We start from the raw sequence: 19,697 nt of genomic DNA, 5'->3' as shown, positions 1-19,697 counted from the left end.
GATGCACGCTGGCTTTTCTTGCAGGGATGCAGATTGCCGGAAGGCACGCTGTGGTGATCGGGCGCAGTAAAATAGTCGGTGCCCCCATGCATGACTTGCTTCTGTGGAACCACGCCACAGTGACCACCTGCCACTCCAAGACTGCCAATCTAGACAAGGAGGTAGGAGATCCAGCATGGAGTGGAAGGTGATGTGTGTGTGTGTGTGTGTGTGTGTGTGTGTGTGTGGTGGCATGTTCTCACTTAATGGGAATAACTAACATTTAAGTGCCAGAAACTATCGTGTACTTTACCTCATTATCTCATGTATCCTAACAAGTCTAAGATTCTTCTATAACAAATCTATGATTCTTGTCTCATTTTGTAAGATGAAAAAATGAATTCACATGGAGCACTTGCCCAAGGTCACACAGATTTTGTTCTGACTATATTCTTTCTGTACCAGGCTCCTCTATGGTAGATAGGGATTGGCCGAATAAGAACTGGGATTGACTCCCACAGTGATAAGAAGGGTGGCCTCAGAGATAAAGGTGCTTCGGAGGGAAATGTGTGGACAGAGGTTCTATGACATTGGTTGCAGTTTGTTCTTGACCCCTGCTTCCGATTCCTGAGCCCAGGAATTCTCATATGTACACATTCTATTGACAGTGCAGTCTCTTAAATGTGGAGAGAGCAGGAGAGAGGCCCAGCACCTTCTTTTATAATGGTCGCCAAGCAGCGTTCTGCGGGAGGCGGAAGTTCCCACATTTCACAGGGAGCAGTCTTTGGATATTTTTCATTCAGGACATCATCCGAGGCCTGTGGCTCCCTTGGGTTCTTATCAAGTTCCCCATTGGTAAAATACCTTGTGAAGGGGGAGCTTTTGGCATGTATAGGAATGAGCAGAGCATCCAGAGCGCTGTCAGTGAGTGGCCTGCAGAAAATAGCTGATGGCAGTGAAAATCTCATGCAGGGATGAAAGGAATGTCCTCTCCACGTCTAGATTTTTTTATGTTTCGCTTTTAGTTTCTGAAGTCAGAATCCTCTTTCCTTAGGTAAATAAAGGTGACATCCTGGTGGTTGCCGTGGGTCAGCCTGAAATGGTGAAAGGGGAGTGGATCAAACCCGGGGCAATAGTCATTGACTGTGGAATCAACTACATCCCAGGTGAGTGTTGCTGGGGGAGGAAGGTGGGTCTGGTGGAGGGCTGGGCTGAGGAAGATGTCTAGGTCATCAGGTGAAGCCTAAGTGAGAATCCCTGATCCTGATTTAGGCTGAAGTGCTGAGGTTCAGTGTGATTGGCCTGCCCGTGGGTGCTTACAGTCCATAGATGGGACGTCGCTACTGGCAGGCAGGCAGTCAGCTTGACGGCAGAACCCATGGTTTCAGCCGCTGCTGTGCAGCTCCCGAGATGACTGTCCAGGGAGAGGACTGGAGAGGGGCAAGAGGGAGGTCTCATACTGTGTACAGATTACTCTTTCTTTCAGCAATGGGTGGATGGATTTAAAATACAGGGTCATCTTTGCAAAGTGCTGTGAGACTTCAGGAGAGGGGCTCATTCTGCCAGGAGTCCTCTAGGGGGCTTTCCACGAAAAAGAAGGAGTTTGACCTCCTTTTTCTAGGCTGAGAGGGTAAAGCCTTACAGCCACGTCCACAGCTGTACTTGGCATCCTTCTCCCTAATTCGTGCCTCACCCCTGTTTTCATTTATGTTGTCACCGTTCTTCCTTCCCACGGGTCTGGAGCCTTTTTGTTTCCCTCCCAATTGTTCCCCTTATTGGATTTATTTTTAAATATTAGATTTTTTTTCCTCTTCCCTCTGTCCCCAATGTCACCGTTGAGTGTAACCCTCTCAACTGGATGGACTGCTGGAATTTCTTACTGGCCTGATGCCCATTCAGACCCATCTGTGTGCTTTTGCCATATTCACCTTGACATGGGCCCGTGAGCCTCCTCGTCCATGTCACCTGTCAGACTCCTTAACCCCGTACTAGTTGCAGCCACCTCTGCGGCCTCCTCTCACATCGCTTTGTGAAAACCTGCCTTACGTTGTTGTAAACGGACCACATGCCCTTGTTTGTCCTTGACAGCATCTGCAGTGGAGCAGGCTGTTCTTTCTTCATGGAGTCTTCAAACATAAAATTTGAAAGTACAATACAGTGTGGACCTGTATACATACCTCATAGATTCAAGAAGGAACAATCTTTAATCGAGAGACCCACCCCAGGCCTTGGGCTACACAAAACTGCATAAGCTCAGCTCTGATCTTCACTTTCAGCCAACCTCCTCCCCACCTCGTCTCTGTCTGAAATGCCCCTTCTTCCTTCCAAGCCTTGCCTGATATCCCTTCAACAAGGGACGGTGTCCTCTTTGTACAATCCTCTCTGTCCCTCCCTCCCTCCCGCATTCCCTTCCTCCTCATAAGACTTGTGCTTCTTTTATCATATGTGTCTCATACTTGGTGCCCTGTGGGCTCCTCCACGAGTCAGTCAGCTGCTCCAGGGCAGGGGTCTCTGCGGTGCCCTGTCCAGCGTACGCCTTCTAACTGCTTGCACGCTCTTGTATCTATTGAATTGTTGAAGAGAGTTATAGCAAGGATAATCATTTTTCTCCCTTGCCATCTGAAGTTTGAAATATAGACACTAAGCTGCCAGGAATATTAGTCACTGTCAAGCCTTCGCTGTTTTTAACCTGCCTCCCACTCTCCCTACCGTGCTTTTAAGACAGTAGCTCATAATTGAGCACTAATATTCTTGTAATTATCTAATGGGTGATCGAGAAAGTACTTACCTACAACTCCTCACATTGAGCATTTGCGACATGACATTCACGCTCATTCTCTTTAAAACCTTGCATCTTCTGTGTCATATTTCTGCATTGGGCATTTTTTTTTGTCGGGGGGGGGGGAGGGGACTAGATTTGAGGGAGATGAAGAAACACCTGGGTGGGGATCTTAAGTCTTGCAAATAGGTAAGAAATTTGCAGGTAAGTATGAAATGTGACTTAAACATGAAACTTACCATCCTGCTCACATTTATTCCTCATGTAGATGGTAAAATGTGAATAAAATCAATGCCCTATCTTTACTGATCCTATAGGTGAATAAATATCAATAAGGCAGGATTTTAATGTTTCCACAAGATGGCAGAATAACTGAGTTGCAGACCATGGGTCTTCATTTTAAAAGCACAGCTGGGCCACTTCTTGGTTCATATTTTGATAATTTAAATCATTTGTGTGGATAACATTATAAGACACTTGCCAAATAAGAATAAATTAAGGCCCTGACCGGTTTGGCTCAGTGGATAGAGCGTCAGCCTGCGGAATGAAGGGTCCCAGGTTCGATTCCAGTCAAGGGCAGGTACCTTGGTTGTGGGCACATCCCCAGTAGGGGGTGTGCAAGAGGCAGCTGATCGATGTTTCTCTCTCATCGATGTTTCTAACTCTCTATCCCTCTCTCTTCCTCTCTGTACAAAATCAATTAAAAAAAAAAAAGAATGAATTAAGGTGTGTGCTTCCCCCCCCCCCCATACCCCCCATAAAAGAGGAATATTTTTAAAGTTTCAAGTGCAGAGCAGAAAGAATTGGCCAGAGAAACACATCAAAGTGTTCTTCCTGCTTGGCTCACTAAAGATAATTTGAGAAGGACTAGATTAATCGTAGGTTTTATTTGGAGGGGCTATAAAAAGAGGGAACAGATTCCCCACCCTGTCCCAGTCCAATCTCAACTCACCCAGCACAGTGGCTTCTATACTGGACTCTATGATTGGAGGTCCCCAAATTAAATGTGAAGGAGTAAAATCTCAGCTGGATCTTCAGTTGAATTTTGCACCTATAATTCCCAATGAAAGAAGTTCTAGGCCCCGGGGTATTTCACCAAGATGTATGTTGGTTACTAAATCCATTCACTCACTTAGATTGAGAAGTGGTCGCTTTTTCCACCGACCACATCAGACTGTCCACGAAATACTATACAGACATCAGAGGGCACTCAAGTCAACCCTGTTTGATTAACTAGCAAAACTGAGCTCTTTCAGTAGAGCATTTGGTTGTGCAGTACATGATATGTCTCCTATATATTGAGAAACATGAAGAAAGTGACTCACATTGATAATAATAATTAATAGAAAGAGGTGTTGGGGTTTGAAGCTAACATCAGCGTTGGACTATTGAAACCTGCACAAAGGACACAACCTTGGCCTTTTGAAACCACATTAGTGGTTATGAGAGGAAATGTTCTGCCAGAGCTGCTGCTTTATAATCTTCTAGAAACTGTCTGAAGAGTTTTTATTTATCAGCTCCTTATAGTACAGAATGAAAATCTCTTATGTGGCTAGGATGGGAAGAAAAACTCTTATGTTTGCGGAATGCTTTTTCAATTTCAAGAATATGCACATTTTTCACTTGATTCTCAGCAAGCTTGTGAAATAAGTAGCATTATCCTTCCTTGCATCTTTGGACTTCTGATCAGTAAGGAGCCCACAGGGTTGAGGACTAGCAGTTAGTGGAAGAGCTGATCCCACAGCCTAGGTCTCTGGCTTCTGACCTTTTGGCTGTACAGGTAAGACACCATAGTTAGTATGGTCTGTAGGTTCTTGGAAACTGTGATTTTAAGTGAAGCACTGTGTAACGAAACCAATTTTACCATAGACTAATTGGTGCAAATAAGAGTTAAGTTTCTATGGCGTATTTTTGGTCACAAAAATATCACCCAACTTCTAAATAAAGACTTTCAGTCTAATATTAAACATCGAGATCAATGTGAGCTATACATACATTTTAGAAAGACGAATGAAAACAAGAAAGTGCATTCTTTTCCAGCCCACTTCTTCCAGTTCAGGGTCACGGGTGGCTGGAGCCTAGTCATACAGCTCAGGGTGCACGGAGGGAACCTGCCCTGGACAGGACCCCTCCCATTGCAGGGCACGTCACACTCACTCAGTAGGGCAAGTTCTTTTCTCATCGATGTTGAATGAAGTGACATTATTTGAGGACCTGCTGTACTCTGAAGCATCCTCGCTCATTGTGGTGATCCGATCAAAAGGAGGTCGTGAAAGGGCTACGATCCTACCAGATCCTGCCTGGGAGCCTCAGCGCTGCAGGGCCCGGCCCTGTCCACCAGCCCCTCCCCAAGTACACTGAAGCCAAGGGGGGATGCTTTCTGTGTGCGGGAACAGTGATGTGTCACTGGGCTTTGTTCCCTTGAATAGCTGTTCTTTGCTGGTAAGAATTGTAGTTATTCTTGTATCCTTTTAAGGGAAGTGTAATTATATTTGCCTCTTGCATACATTTAAGTAGCTGCTCATCTTGGGAATTGGATGTTGAATTGTTCCTCCATCTCATGCATGGAGCTTACAAAATGCTGACAGTTGCTGTAGAAACGGTATCTGGCAGCTGTGGCATAGTTGGAGGTTTGTGCACCCAAAAAATTCCTCTGTGGGCCTTGGCAAATTAACATTTTAAAAGGAGCTCATTATAAATTGGATAGTTGGCTTTAAGAGTAAAAAACAGTTGGTGTTTTATTTGTCACCTGACAGATTACAAAAGGATTCTTTTGGTTCTGAAAAACCACTTATGTATCGTGTGAATTTATGCAGGTAAAATAAGTTTTTCCCTAGGAAATAGCAGACACCTGTCATCCCGTAGCTTTTAGGTAAAGTGGGCACTTGAGCCAGATGGGACTACACACCCTAAACTTTACTTCATTTTGGGAACAAGCGGTCGTAGTTGATCTCTTAATTTAGAAATAAACACCAGGATTACGATGCTGACACTTTGCTTTGATGTTTCCCCCCCATGACCAGATGATACTAAGCAGAGTGGGAGAAAACTTGTGGGCGATGTGGCATTCAGTGAGGCCAAGGAGAGGGCGGGCTTCATCACTCCTGTTCCTGGTGGCGTCGGGCCCATGACAGTGGCAATGCTAATGCAGGTGCGTTTGAATAAAGGTTTCTATAATCTAGGAAACGGGTAGCGTTCAAGTTACCGCTCTTCTCTCCAAGTAGAAATGTCATAAAACCTGCTCAGAAGCTAAGGAAGGATATGAATCTGTGGAAGAAAAAAAAGGGAATGGAAGAACAGAGAAATAGAATCGGTCACATGAGTAGAGGAAAGTAGGGAAGGCACAGTTCTCCTTTACTGCGGGATAACTTAAGGAAAAGAAAGCGCAAAAGCTGACTTTGCTAAGTAGGACTTGGCTTTCTTGCCCTTTTTAACCCACGCCAGCTGATTTGGGAAGAGGCAAGCAGCCCAGAATGGAAGCATGTGAATAGATGGACCACGAAGGTGTTCATTTTGATTGCACTTGAGTTGTCCAGAATTAAGAGTTGAGGTGGAGGTTAAAATAATCACCTCTCTTAGGTTCCATTTATATTTTGTTGTTTTTGGTGTTTTTTTTAGAGCACAGTAGAGAGTGCAAAGCGTTTTCTGGAGAAATCTAAATCAGGAAAGTGGATGATTGAGCATAACAAGCTTAATCTCAAGACACCTGTTCCAAGGTAAAAATGAAATTTTACAGGTTTAAAACTTTGTGGGTTGTTGATTTGTAGCCATGGCTACACGTATCTGTACCCCTTCTGAAAGTACCATCAGTGGTTGGGGAGGGTCATTACTAGGCTGGGATTAATACCTTCCATGAATAAAGATGGATTCACCGTTCCTATATTTCTTTTAAGTGACATTGACATATCCCGATCCTGCAAGCCAAAGCCCATCAGTAAGCTGGCTCGAGAAATTGGTCTGTTCTCGGAGGAGGTGGAATTGTATGGTGAAACCAAGGCCAAAGTCCTGCTGTCGGTGCTGGACCGCCTGAAACAGCAGCCCGATGGCAAATACGTGGTGGTGACTGGGTGCGACTTTTATTCATTTGCCAATCAAATCTTAATATTAATCCTGATTATTATTACCAGGGGTTGCATTTGCACTTAGCACGTATGTGTGGAGGTTCCTTTACTTTGGTCTTAGCATTTTCACAGGTGTTTTTATCTAATTTGATCCTTACAGCCACCCTGTGAGGTCAGAGTAGGTTATAACCTTCAGAGATGAGAAAATTTTGTTAAGTTATTCATCTAGTAAGTGAAAGAATTGGATCTTAAAACCTGGTCTTCATATGGAATTGCTTTTTCTTAACCCCAAATTCATTAATTTGTTAGCTCTAGTGAGCATTCATTTTTATTGCTTGGCTGAGTTACATATAAAAGCTAGTTTTTGAGACTAGGTTGAGAAATTTAAATCAGAGTAGTGTCTTTCTACAAGGTAAAGTGTATTTCTCCTTACAGTGAGAACAGCTAAAGCACAGCAGTGTTTTTTTAATTTAAAATTAGGGGGAAGTTACAACCAACACTCCTAAGACCTTTGTCAGATCTTTCATCTCGTTATTCAGGTTAAGAATCATTCTCTAGGATCCGTTAGATCTGGCTTAGGGATTCACATCAATTTAATCCCCTAAATGTAATTTCCCTCTTCTGCTTTCATCTTGAAGAATAACTCCAACGCCCCTGGGAGAAGGGAAAAGCACGACCACAATTGGGCTGGTGCAAGCCCTCGGCGCCCACCTCCATCAGAACGTCTTCGCGTGTGTACGGCAGCCTTCCCAGGGCCCCACCTTTGGGATAAAAGGTATCAGTGGGACTAGACCGTGGTGGCCAGAGGACACCTGCCGCTCCCTCGGTCTCCTCTGGCCCTCTTGACCCATGAATGCTCACGTGGTCCTCAGCTTTCTAGACGTTAGCAATGGCTTCCTCACACCCACCTGTCGTGGTGCTTTTGCTGAAGGCTTTCATCGGATCACCCCAGCTCCTGCTCCTGCTGTCACTGTATGGCACTGCACAGGGATTCCTAGGATGAGTACCGTGTAGGCGGAGGTGCTTTTGTATGACTAATAGTCAATTGTCACGGTAACAATAAAGGTAGTCAGTCACCATGCTGACTTTCTAGAGACATAGACAAACCCTACAGATGTTTCCCCCTGTGGGACTAAGAAAAGCCTACCCTAGTTGAGTATGTGCTTTATACTACCTTTTGTGCTAAGCAGTTTATGCGTATTATTTTATTTTCTAATATAAGATAGTATTATCTCCATTTTGCAATAGCAGTAACTGAGACTTCAGAGGCAACTGGGTCAAAGGCACTATTCTTAAGTACTAGAGTGGGCCCCCATGTCTATTTCAAGCTCTAAAGCAACACCATCAGCAGTGTTTCATCTGATTGCATGAAAACACGATGTCAGTAATCATACTTCACCTTCAGTTTTTTATAGCTGTAGTGCTGGAGACATGTTCTTTTAATTAAAGTTATTTTTATCCATTATAATTAAATACAATCCTATTTGCTTGGAGATAGGGCATCACATATTTTACTTGTTCTAATGATTTCTACTAATGTTAATTCGGGGTACCCTCTTTGCTCCTATGCCTGTTTGTTTTGTTCTGTTTCATAAATGTGCTGACTTAGCTCTGCTTTTGAGATTGTCTTAACTCTCTTACATATGAATGAGCCTTTTTCCTTGTTCACCTTATTGGACCCAATATCCTCCTTTTCCTCATATCACAAATTGCCCACTTTTCATTGCATGGTCTCTGCCTCACCAAAGAAATAAAATTTAAAAGTCCATCTCAAGCTGACGTTTATCTCACTGATAACTTGAAACCTGGATATTTTTTTGACTGGCCTTCGGTTATTATTTCAGATATGCCAACAAAAATCTAGCAGTTAACCTGTTTCCTAATGTGTATCTCCTACTTAGGAAGAATTGCAGTCTCTGTGTTTGGTGTGTATTTTAAATATTCCCCTTTTTAAAATGCCAGAGTAGTGTTTATGAGAGTGGAAAATTGAACAGGTTTGCCTTTATGTAACTGTAGGCTGGGGCTTTTAACAGATGTTAGGAATCACGGGGAACCTGTTTCTAAAGATGGTAAGTCAGTATGTATGTGTTCATATTTTTGTTAGATTCAGATTTCAGTTGAGAGGCTGTTCAGCACAATAAAGACCCGAGTGTTTCAGCTTGTAGAAAAAATTAAAGACACTGGTCAAATCTGTCCAAATTGTAGAAAGTAAATAAATAATATGTGTAGCAGTTATGAAACCGATTTCATTTCCTCTGTGGAGAAACATGCCTAACATGAGCCTCACCCTTGACCTGTCCTCTAGGTGGCGCTGCAGGCGGTGGCTATTCTCAGGTCATTCCTATGGAAGAGGTAAAGTGTTCTGGGATTTGGTTGACTCAGACCCTTTATTATGGCTTTTCCTTCCAGAAATTAAGCTTTATGGTAGAGGTCTTAGTGGACAAATGACTTATTTTTCAGCAGAAGTGACACTTAAGGAAAAAAAAAATCTTAATTTACAAAGTTGTGAAGCAGCTTAGTTTTTTTGACATGACAAGGACTTCAAAGTCTGGCTTTCAGGGGGAATTAATAATTTTAAGCAAGTGATCAAATGAAGCATGAGATTGACAAGAACCAACCTGGAGTAAATTCAGAGCAATAACTGCAGAAACAGGAACAGTGTATAGGCACAGAGTTGGGTTGCTCCATTGTACTCCTTGCTCACTGTTTAAAGGACACGATAGTGCCGTCAGTAACTCAGTGTTGCCGTTGATCCCGGTGGTGTGGTGTTTGTTGTTCCTGGACATGTCACTTAGGGGAAACCACAGTTTCTCCTGAAGACAGTAATTTACGTATTCAAGATCGGCCCGTTTCGGGGGTTTGTCCACTAGCTGTGCTGCCATCAGCTGTCCATTGGCTTTGACATGGGGATTGATTTGGTCGGAATAGAATGGATGTTGGAAAGTTAGAAGACTGATGTGGCTTCTGCTCTTTCACAGTTTAATCTGCACCTCACTGGTGACATCCACGCCATCACTGCAGCCAATAACCTCGTTGCCGCGGCCATCGATGCCCGGATGTTCCATGAACAGACTCAGACGGACAAGGTAGGCACGGAGGCCCCAGGGGCACTTTTGAAAGGGTTCAAGCACCTGAATTAATGTTGGTCCCTTGGGTGCTAGGGATACAGGTAGCAAAGCAGTGGGGTTCCTTTCATTTAAAAGCCCTTTTCCTCCTTTTCTTTTAGGCTCTCTTTAATCGTTTGGTACCATCAGTAAATGGAGTGAGAAAGTTTTCTGATATCCAAATCCGAAGGTTACGGGTAAGCTTTTCCCTTTTCATTTTTGATATTGTATGACACTGAGTAAATGATAAGAGGTAGAAATCTCCTTAGAGTCGCCTATTTTGGGTAAAGTTACCTCCATAACCATAGTCAAGATCATAATCAACATAACAAAGATTAGCAATAGATGTTATTTCTCATTTACCTATCCTATCTAATAATAGAGTAACATGTAAATTACCATCACTCCGCTACGCCCACGATTGGGGGGCAGGACTCGGGGTGGCCTATCCGGCCATTGAGAGGCATGGATCCACTGCCACTGATGGGGGCTACCCTGCTGTTGAGAGGCGCGACCGCTGAGGGGGCCTGCCGCGGACACCCAGCTGCGCCTCTCAACGGCAGGGTAGCCAGGTGTCCGAGGCAGCCCCCCTCAGCGGCTGTTGAGAGGCGCAGGGGGCGGGAGCCCCGCCCACTGCGCCTCTCAACAGCAGGGTAGCCCCCCTCAGCGGCCGCGGACCATCAAAAGCGGGGGAGCTGGGTGCCTGTCTGCTCCAGCACCAGGCCTTTCAGAAGCCTCCGCCGAGCGGGAGGCTTTTGAAAGGCCTGGTGCACCAGTGGACAGGCACCCAGCTCCACCGCGAAAAGCGAAAACGTGTAGGGGACCCTACACGTGCATGATTCAATCATGCACTGGGCCTCTAGTAAGTTATAATTGGTTATCCTGAAATAAATAAAGCACTGACCACCTGCCCTCAGCTACAAAGGCTGATACCTCCTTTGTAGCATGGATAGGAGTCAGGAGGCCAGCATGGCAGCATAGCGGCTTCTGAAGTTTGAATCTCTGCTCTTCCCATACTGGGACTTTAAGCAAGGATGGTTATTTCTCATTTTTGTTGAGTTTCTATAAAAAATAAATAGTCATTAAATATACACTATACCCATAAATAGTCATTAAATATACATTATACCAACAACATAGCCAGAAATCTCACTCCTAGGTATTTATCCAAGAGAAATAAAAACTTGTGTTCATACAAAAACATGAATGTTTTTAGCAGCTCTATTAAAAAATCTCCAAAATTGAAAAACAACCTGAAGGTCCTTCAGTGGGTGAGTGGATAAACCAACTGGCACATCTATATATACACTGAGTGGCCAGATTATTATGATCTCTGAACACATAATAATCTGGCCACTCAGTGTGTATCCTATATAATAAAAGGCTGATATGCAAATTGTCCCCTCCCAGGAGTTCGACCAGCAGGCAGGCCGGCCAACCGCCCATGTCCCCTCCCCCTGGCCAGGCTGGCCGGACCCCACCCATGCACGAACACATGCACACACACACACACACACACACACACACAGTATAAAAGCCTAAGTGACCATTACAACTAGATGACCAACCAGTAGCTATGGTGCGCACAGACCACCAGGGGGCAGTCGCTCAATGCAGGAGCTGCCCCCTGGTGGTCAGTGTGCTCCCACAGCCAACCTCCAGTGGTCCCTCCCCCCAGCTGGCTGATTGGCCCAGATGGCCCGATCGGGCCCTGATAGCCGTCCAGGCCAAGGGACCCCACCTGTGCACCGGGCCTCTAGTCTCACAATAAAAGGGAATGAAGCATTACATTCCTTGTGTGTATTATCAACAGGAGTTATATTCTCACTTTATTTTTAATTTTTACAACTCGATATTTTGATGCTGTAAGAATAACACATGGAGCTCCCCTTTACCCAGAAGCATTAATTATTTACATTTTACTCTACTTACTTTACAGTTCTGTCACTATTTATGCATGTGTTTTTTTCCTAGACGTAGGGAAAAGTGTATTTTACATAGTACAATGTTCCTTAGCTTATTTTGTTTTATACCACACACACACACCAATCCTATGCATCAGGTAAGGCAGTTATTACTCTATTTATAAAAGAGTTGTGTTCTATGAGGCAGCAAAGTACCATGGAAAGAGCCAGCAACTTTTAATCTTGCCTTTGTTGGTGGAACTTTCTGTTAGTTGTAGGGAGGTGCTGGACTAAATTTTTTTTTAATTGATTTTGTTTTGAGAGAGAGGAAGGGAGGAGAGAGAGAGAGAGAGAGAGAGAGAGAGAGAGAGAGAGAGATCAGATGTGACAGAGAAGTACTAATTGGTTGCCTCCCATATGCACCCTGACCGGGGTCCCAAATCTAGGTTTGTGTCTTGACCAGGAATCAAACCGGCGATCTTTCAGTGCATGGGGTGATGCTCAACCAACTGAACCACACTGGCCAGTTGTGTTTTAATAGCAAACTTACAGGAACAGCACAGAAGACAGATACTAAAAACAGGTACTTGCATGTAGGACAACTCAGAAAAGTACAGTAATGGATGGAATCTACTGTTTGATAAAAAATGCTACAAACACCATTTAGTTGCCATCAATAAGAAATTTACTTGTTTTTTAAAAATCCAAATGCTGGCATTGTCCAAAAAAAATTTAACAGGTTTATTTATATTGTTATAAAGTTGAACTGCTAAAACTTGTTCACTGAAACATTTTGACTTGCATTAATGCTTTATGTCCCCACATTTATATTAAAAAATTCACACACAAATAGATTAAATATTTAAATGGCCCTTTAAAAAGCTCTAGGATTTGCCCTGGCCGGGTGGTTCAGTTGGTTGGAGTGTCATCCTGTACACCAAAGGTTGCAGGTTCGATTCCCGGTCAGGATGCATACTTAGATTGTGGGTTCAATGCTGGGTCAGGACGTGCACAGAGGCAACTAATTGATGTTTCTCTCTCACCTCAGTGTTTAATTGGGCTGCTCAATTGTCTGGTTGAAAAAGCTTGCTTTTCTTTTCATTGTGTTTGGGTTGTTGAATTAGCCACAATGCCTCTCGGTCACTGCTTGTTTAGGGATAGGTTTAGGAAAATGCCTCTGGTGCTCAGTTATTGGGACAAACAAGTTAATTTATCTTTAAATCCTCACCCAAGGATATTTTTCCATTGATTTTTAGAGAGAATGGAAAGGGTGTGGGGCAGAGAAACATCGGTGTGAGAGAGAGACATTGATTGGTTGCCTCCCGCAGGACCTCCGACCGTGATCTTGTCTGCAATCGAGGTACATGCCCTTGAATGGACTTGAACCTGGGACCCTTCAGTCCGAGGGCTGATGCTCTGTCCACTGAGCCAAACCAGCCAGGGCCAAACATTTTAATAGTATTTTGTACACATGTGACTAGTAAATCAAGGCTTAGCAAAAGGGATCATAGTTTTCCCTTCTGAATTTAACATGGTTTCTATTTCCTAGAGGGGACCCTATCTGGAGATAGGGAATAAAAAATTTTTTAAATTTATTATGCTTTTGTTTGGTTTGTCTTACGTTATGTTTTAATTTTACTGCCTCTTCAGAGACTAGGCATTGAAAAGACCGATCCTACCACACTGACAGATGAAGAGATGAGCAGATTTGCAAGATTGGATATTGATCCAGAAACCATAACTTGGCAAAGAGGTACAAGAGCCATATACACGCCCCGTCTGCTTTGGTTATACTGCACACGCCACGCCCTTTGTAAGGGTTGTTAAAATGTGAAGTCTGGAAGCTTGTGTATTGATATTTTTATGGTTAAGACATGACCAAGATGGTGACTTACTCATTTCTCTGGCCACCTCCATCCATCTCTCTCCTTATTAGCTGTACTCAAACCTCCTTTTCTTGGGTAAGTTGGATGTTTGCTGGCTATTCAGTGTTGACTGGAGTAAGGGTGGTTTCAAAGAAGTTCATGCATAAACCAAAAATAACATTTTGCAAGTTTTATTTTATGAAAAAAAATTTTTAGTGTCATGAAGTAGAGAAATTACGTTCAGTCACTTCTTGAATCATGTTGCTCTTTATTCTCAGAACCCTTGTCTGGCATAAGCGACTTGATTTTCCTTGTAGCTCTCTAGCTTGCCTACTCAGTTTTACCTCATTTTATTAGACTCTGTTATAACAAAGTAGGTAGCCTTCAAGGTTCAGACATGCAATTTAGTGAGCGAGTTGCCTGGCGTCACTGCCATATGTTGCTTTTCTCTATGTACAACTAGCCCAGCTTCGAGTTTTATTTTGTACCAAGAGTGCATCCATCTACCCTGTATCCCTGCTGGGAAGAAATTTTCATCATCATGCGGAATGCAACTGGCAGCCAATTTATTGACTGTTTTGTGATTTTCATTGGCTCAGTAACTGTTGCTAGCTAATGGCATTTTTAAGATGACTCTGAACATACAAAAACACACGGATGTTTCTCTTTTTTTTTGCTTCAATAGCTTTAGACAGATAGTATAAGATTTTATGAGGAATAAGCTAAAGATCCACTTTGAAAATTTAGTATCTCATTCACTTTTCCTTTGCTTTAATGTCTAATTTATGTTTTCTAAGAAAGCAAAAGCAAACCAGGGCGGGGAAATGGATTGTACCTGTTTAATGGCTATTTTATACAGAGAAATTAGACACAAGGAACTTGACACTATATATATATATTTTTTAAAAAGGATACGCTTTAACAACATTATATCCTTCGTTTATCAAGTGGGGGGGCGGTGTTTGAGTGTGTGTCCCTCTGTGTGCTGCACAAAACTGCTGTGGGTGTTTATTAGTTTTTATAGAAAATAATTTGGCATGTTATCAAGTGTCTTAAAAATGCCTCTCTTCTTTGACCCATTTAGAGTGTAATTAGCGCATTGTTGTTCTTTTTTTTTTTTTCTTTCTTTTTATTGAATTTATTGGGGTGACACTGGTTAACAAAATTATATGGGTTTCAGGTGCACAACACATCATCTGTACACTAGTATTGGGTGTTTACCACCCCAAGTCAAGTCTCCGTTTTGTATTTTGTTATTGTTTGACACGTCATACCAAAAAAAAAATTGGAAACACACTAAAATGTTACCAGTAATTTGTCCTGGGAGGCGGAAGTAAGACTAGTTAGCTGGTTGATCTTTGTCATGTTTGGATAGATATTCTGTCATCTGAATGGAGATTCTTCTTCTCAGTAAGCTGAAGGAAAGAGCAGGTCTGTTACCCAGCATGCTTCTAAAGGCATTTGCCTGACCCTGCGTTTACGGCCCTTGTGTTTCTCAGGATGGTGTAAGATCAGTGAGTCATCCCGCAGCACAACATAGACCTCTGCCTTTTGAAAAACTGTGGCCTGCTGTTTTCCTTGTAAGCTCGAATATGCTTTAAAACAGGTTCCAGATTTCTAGTTGTTTGAGTTATCTAGACAGAATAAAACCAAGCCAGTTCACATTTTTTTTCTTTAAAAATAACTCCTCGGTACTTATAAAAATAACTCCTATACACTTAATATATATGTACATCATGTCTTGACTTGAACCCATGTTCTAGCTTTGCCATCAGTTTTGAAATCAAATGTTAATAGACAGGCATTAAGTTGGACTTGTTGCTCTACAACTTGGCAGGTTCCTTTAACTTTATGGTCCTTTTACTGACATTGTCCTGTGTCTTCCCTTTCTACTGTAGTGCTGGATACCAACGATAGATTCCTGAGGAAGATCACAATTGGACAGGCTCCAACGGAGAAAGGTTACACACGGACGGTAACTATTTGTTCCTTTCTAAGTGAATCAGTTCCAATGAGCCATATCCTTGTCCCTTCTTTCCTCCTCCATCCGCTCCCACCGACTGGTACTGCCAGGTGCTTTTCTGCCTGTTCCTTTTAAAATGGAAGTGAATAGGTGTGTGGGATTGAGCGCTCCTGACAGCTTTTGCAGTAAATCCTGTGTGTCGCCTGTGTGTTTTTCCCCCGGCTTTTTTTCCTGGAGGTGGAGACCCAAGTGAATGTCATTGCACACACGTTGATTAAAATTGTGGCCACGTTGCAGTATGTCTCTTCGGTGTAAGAGCTTCGTGTTGTGTTTTAGGGAAACCCTACTACGAGCTGCTTTCACAGGATTGTCCTGTTTGAATATTTATTTTGAAGATTTGACTAATCAAGGTCTTGGAATAATTACAATTTTTTTTTCATTGGGGAGAACTATTTTCAATAAGTTCTTTCTGTGTTACTGTTATTCTACCCATTTAAGCTTTCGTTTAAGCTGTGCATGCAAACAAGGATTACTTTTGCAATTCACTGTTGTGGTTTAACGAAGTTTTCCCTGCTGTGTCTCTTTCCTTCCAACAGACCCAGTTTGATATCTCTGTGGCCAGTGAAATCATGGCTGTCCTGGCCCTCACCAGTTCCCTGGAAGACATGAGAGAGAGACTGGGCAAAATGGTGGTGGCATCCAGCAAGAAAGGGGAGCCCATCAGTACCGAGGACCTGGTGGGTACCCCACGTTTGGGCCAGTGATGCAACTGTGTCCTTTGTCCCAGGGTCATGGCAGTTCCAAGTAACAAAAATTATGCTGCAATTAACTAATAAATTTAAGATGATTTTGTTGCTGACAAGGTAATTAGGAAATTTATAAAATGTACTTCATGGTGAGTAAAGAGGTAGTATGCTCCAGTTATAGACCACAGGTTTCAGATGGTTTGAGCAACATGTTCAGCCTGAGAGTATTCACCGAAGTGGCTATATGGCTTCAGTTTGCAGAGGGCACCAGAGTCCGAGTGAGGCCCTTAGTTGCTGAGCTTGGAGTCATACCCTGGCCTCTCCCCATGACGCCTCCCTACGCAGAGGCCACTTGTCATGAGTTTGTTGGCCGCCACAGTATCCACGCTGATAAACACACTGGGAATAACTCATTATCCAGTTATCCGATGATTCTACAAGGCTAGTTCTCTACTTCAGATTTATTTCTGAACTGTCCACATGATAATAGGAGGTTTGAAATGAGATGATATTACAGATTAAATTTCTTAAATTGATTTTAGAGAGAGGAAGGGAGAGGTAAAAACATCAACGTAAGAGAGAAACGTCAATTGGTTGCCTGTTGTATGTGCCCCAACCAGGGACCGAACCTATAACCCAGGCATATGCCCTGATCAGGAATCCAAACAGCGACCCTTCAGTGCATGGCTCAGTGCTCCAACGAACTGAGCCACACGGGCCAGGGCTAGGTTAACTTTTTAAAGGTCTGTTTGTGTTGACATACACCAGTATGGTTGGCCTGTGATTAAGCAAGCAGTATGTCAGATGAACTCATTCCAATGAACCAGATCCTTGGGGGAAAACATCAACATCCTCTTTTCACAGTTAATATGTGTAAAAAAAGAAAATCATTTTAAATTTTTACACCCAAAGCAGAAACTCATAAAATTGAATGTAAATGGGGTCTATAGTTTTATTTTACTTCGTCACCAGCTTTTCCAGCGATGGTTGGAGGGCTTAGAAGAGGGGCCTGGTCTTTAGAGTTGGTATTGAATTCCTGGGTAAATTCTTAGTTTTTGTTTTTGGGAAACATATTGACTTTGGTTTGTGGCCACTTCTCCCCAGACACCAAAGTTACAAATAATTCAGCACCCAAAGACCTAGCATCTGCTTGTGTAAACTAGTCTAAAACGGATTCCCCTCGTCCATCAGCAACAGAGCTTGATTGAGATGCTTGTTTCCAGAGTTACGCTTTTTCCAAGAATTACACGTGAATGCCATTTTTATTCTAGCTGTTCTCTCTGCTTAAAATAACTGGCAAATTCAGAGCATATCCAGAAAAAAATAACTGAATAAACGAATGGTCTAGTTCAGGTAGAACTACTAATTGATCTAAGACGGCTAAAAAAAGGAAGGCCTAAGAGTGCTGAATTTTGGGTTAGAAGGTTGGTTTTTTGCTGGTCGGAGTCGACACACCGCACCTTTGTTTTCCAGGGGGTGAGTGGAGCACTGGCCGTGCTCATGAAGGACGCCATCAAGCCCAACCTCATGCAGACGCTGGAGGTGAGCAGAGCGGCTCGGCCTTTCGGAATCAGTTTTCTGTGTCCACGCTTCCCTTGGGGAGTCGAGACGTTTCTGCCTGCTCGTCTCTCCCCATTCTTCCTCGAGGTTGCAGTTGGGACATTGCTGTCATAAAAGCGGCAGCTTCATGTTTAACTTTTTGGGATGTCTTTTTCTTTGGGATTCCAGCTAACTTTCCTCTTGAGTGTGGGATCCGTTTTGAAGCAGGATTGGCAGATTCACTGTCGTGGTTTCCACAGGGCACTCCAGTGTTTGTTCATGCCGGACCGTTTGCCAACATCGCACACGGAAATTCCTCTATCATTGCAGACCGCATTGCACTCAAGCTTGTTGGGTCTGAAGGATTTGTAGGTGAGTATTTTTGCACAGTCAGTGAATAGATATTTTTTTGTTTTGTTTTGTTTTAACATAAAGGGAGTTGGGATAGCATTTTTACCGTTGCTTTTCTCCTTACTTACAGTGACGGAAGCAGGATTTGGAGCAGACATTGGAATGGAAAAGTTTTTTAACATCAAATGCCGGTATTCCGGTCTCCGCCCTCACGTGGTGGTGCTTGTTGCCACTATCAGGGCTCTTAAAATGCACGGAGGTGGCCCCACGGTGAGGATCATGAGTAAGAAGAGTCCATCCTGGTTGGTGGGCTCAGTGGTTAGAGCATCAGCCTGCAAACTGAAGAGTCTCGGGTTCAGTTCCCAGTCAAGGGCACATACCTGGGTTGCAGGTTTGATCCCTGGCCCCCGTTGAGACTCGTGTGGGAGGCAACCAGGCAACCAATCTCTCATCTCTCTCTCTCTCTCTCTCTCTCTCTCTCTCTCTCTCTCTCTCTCTTTCTCTCCTTCTCTCCCCCTCTCCCCCTCCCCCATCCTCTCTCTGCCTCTCCCACTCCCCTCCCTCCCTCCCTTCCACTCTCTCTAAAAGTCAATGGAAAAAATATCCTTGAGTGAGGATTAACCAAAAAAAAAAAAAGAGTAGGAAGAGTCTGATTGTCAGGAATAATCTGAAGGCTGAAGGGAAGCTGCATGGCTGTGCCTGTTTCTTCATTAAGCAGCTCTCATCCTCATGATTAATAGGGTGTCAAAAGCAAGGGATGTTCAGGCAGCTCCTGCGCTAGCCCCTTATCAGTCGTAGGCACCACCGGCTCTCGGCATTTCAGAGGGCTGAAACGGCGTCATGGCCTACCTTTCTGAGGAAAACATCTGATCATATCTAAATGCCTCCAAGGATGTGCTTGCTATTCCCTCAAAAAATTCCTTTATGGTCAGACTGTTCTTTTAAAATCTCAGTCCCATTTTTCCTCCAAAGAGGGACACTGGCAGCCAGCCAACGAAACGACTTAGCTGCAAGGTCAGCCCTTCTGGAGAGGTGCATGCTGGACGGGCCCGCCAGCATCCTGCAGTGGGCGGGGGGAGAGGGAGAAGGGTAGAGATGCTCGCTCGCTCGGGACTGCCTGTGGGTAATGCAAACAGGTTAGGACTGGGTTATTTCAACTCCAACCTGAACTTGGTGTTTTCTCGAGTTCCTATTGGTGGGAAATTTCACTTTACATTCTGTTATGGTAGCACCTTTCTTCAGCGCCTGCATGAGGCGACATGGTGCTGGTGTTCAGAAATTCCTTGAATTCATTTCCTGTCCTCGGAGCTGGTCCTCTGACTTGAGAAGAAGACCTCCCTCCCCTACAGAACAGAAGCAGGGTTTCTTAGTGTAGCGGCCACTACACCAGTTCTCAAGCCTTTTGG

At 43.6% G+C, this 19,697-nt stretch overlaps 1 protein-coding gene across 2 annotated transcripts in view; it reads left to right on the top strand.

The window, feature by feature from the left end:
- Positions 1 to 19,697, top strand: part of MTHFD1 (methylenetetrahydrofolate dehydrogenase, cyclohydrolase and formyltetrahydrofolate synthetase 1) — a 58,314-nt gene that overhangs the window by 25,611 nt on the left and 13,006 nt on the right. For both annotated transcript variants that reach the window (XM_028141598.2, XM_054715999.1), the window contains exons 7-21: positions 25 to 161; positions 1,034 to 1,145; positions 5,782 to 5,909; positions 6,377 to 6,474; positions 6,652 to 6,825; positions 7,458 to 7,594; positions 9,125 to 9,171; positions 9,798 to 9,905; positions 10,046 to 10,120; positions 13,478 to 13,580; positions 15,591 to 15,667; positions 16,252 to 16,392; positions 17,875 to 17,943; positions 18,201 to 18,312; positions 18,422 to 18,561. In XM_028141598.2, the coding sequence (XP_027997399.1) occupies positions 25 to 161; positions 1,034 to 1,145; positions 5,782 to 5,909; positions 6,377 to 6,474; positions 6,652 to 6,825; positions 7,458 to 7,594; positions 9,125 to 9,171; positions 9,798 to 9,905; positions 10,046 to 10,120; positions 13,478 to 13,580; positions 15,591 to 15,667; positions 16,252 to 16,392; positions 17,875 to 17,943; positions 18,201 to 18,312; positions 18,422 to 18,561 (1,658 nt within the window). The remainder of the gene's footprint in view (positions 1 to 24; positions 162 to 1,033; positions 1,146 to 5,781; positions 5,910 to 6,376; positions 6,475 to 6,651; positions 6,826 to 7,457; positions 7,595 to 9,124; positions 9,172 to 9,797; positions 9,906 to 10,045; positions 10,121 to 13,477; positions 13,581 to 15,590; positions 15,668 to 16,251; positions 16,393 to 17,874; positions 17,944 to 18,200; positions 18,313 to 18,421; positions 18,562 to 19,697) is intronic.

Source organism: Eptesicus fuscus, chromosome 5 (genome assembly GCF_027574615.1).
Source record: "Eptesicus fuscus isolate TK198812 chromosome 5, DD_ASM_mEF_20220401, whole genome shotgun sequence".
Lineage (NCBI taxonomy): Eukaryota > Metazoa > Chordata > Mammalia > Chiroptera > Vespertilionidae > Eptesicus > Eptesicus fuscus.
This window is presented reverse-complemented; position numbering and strand designations above follow the sequence as displayed.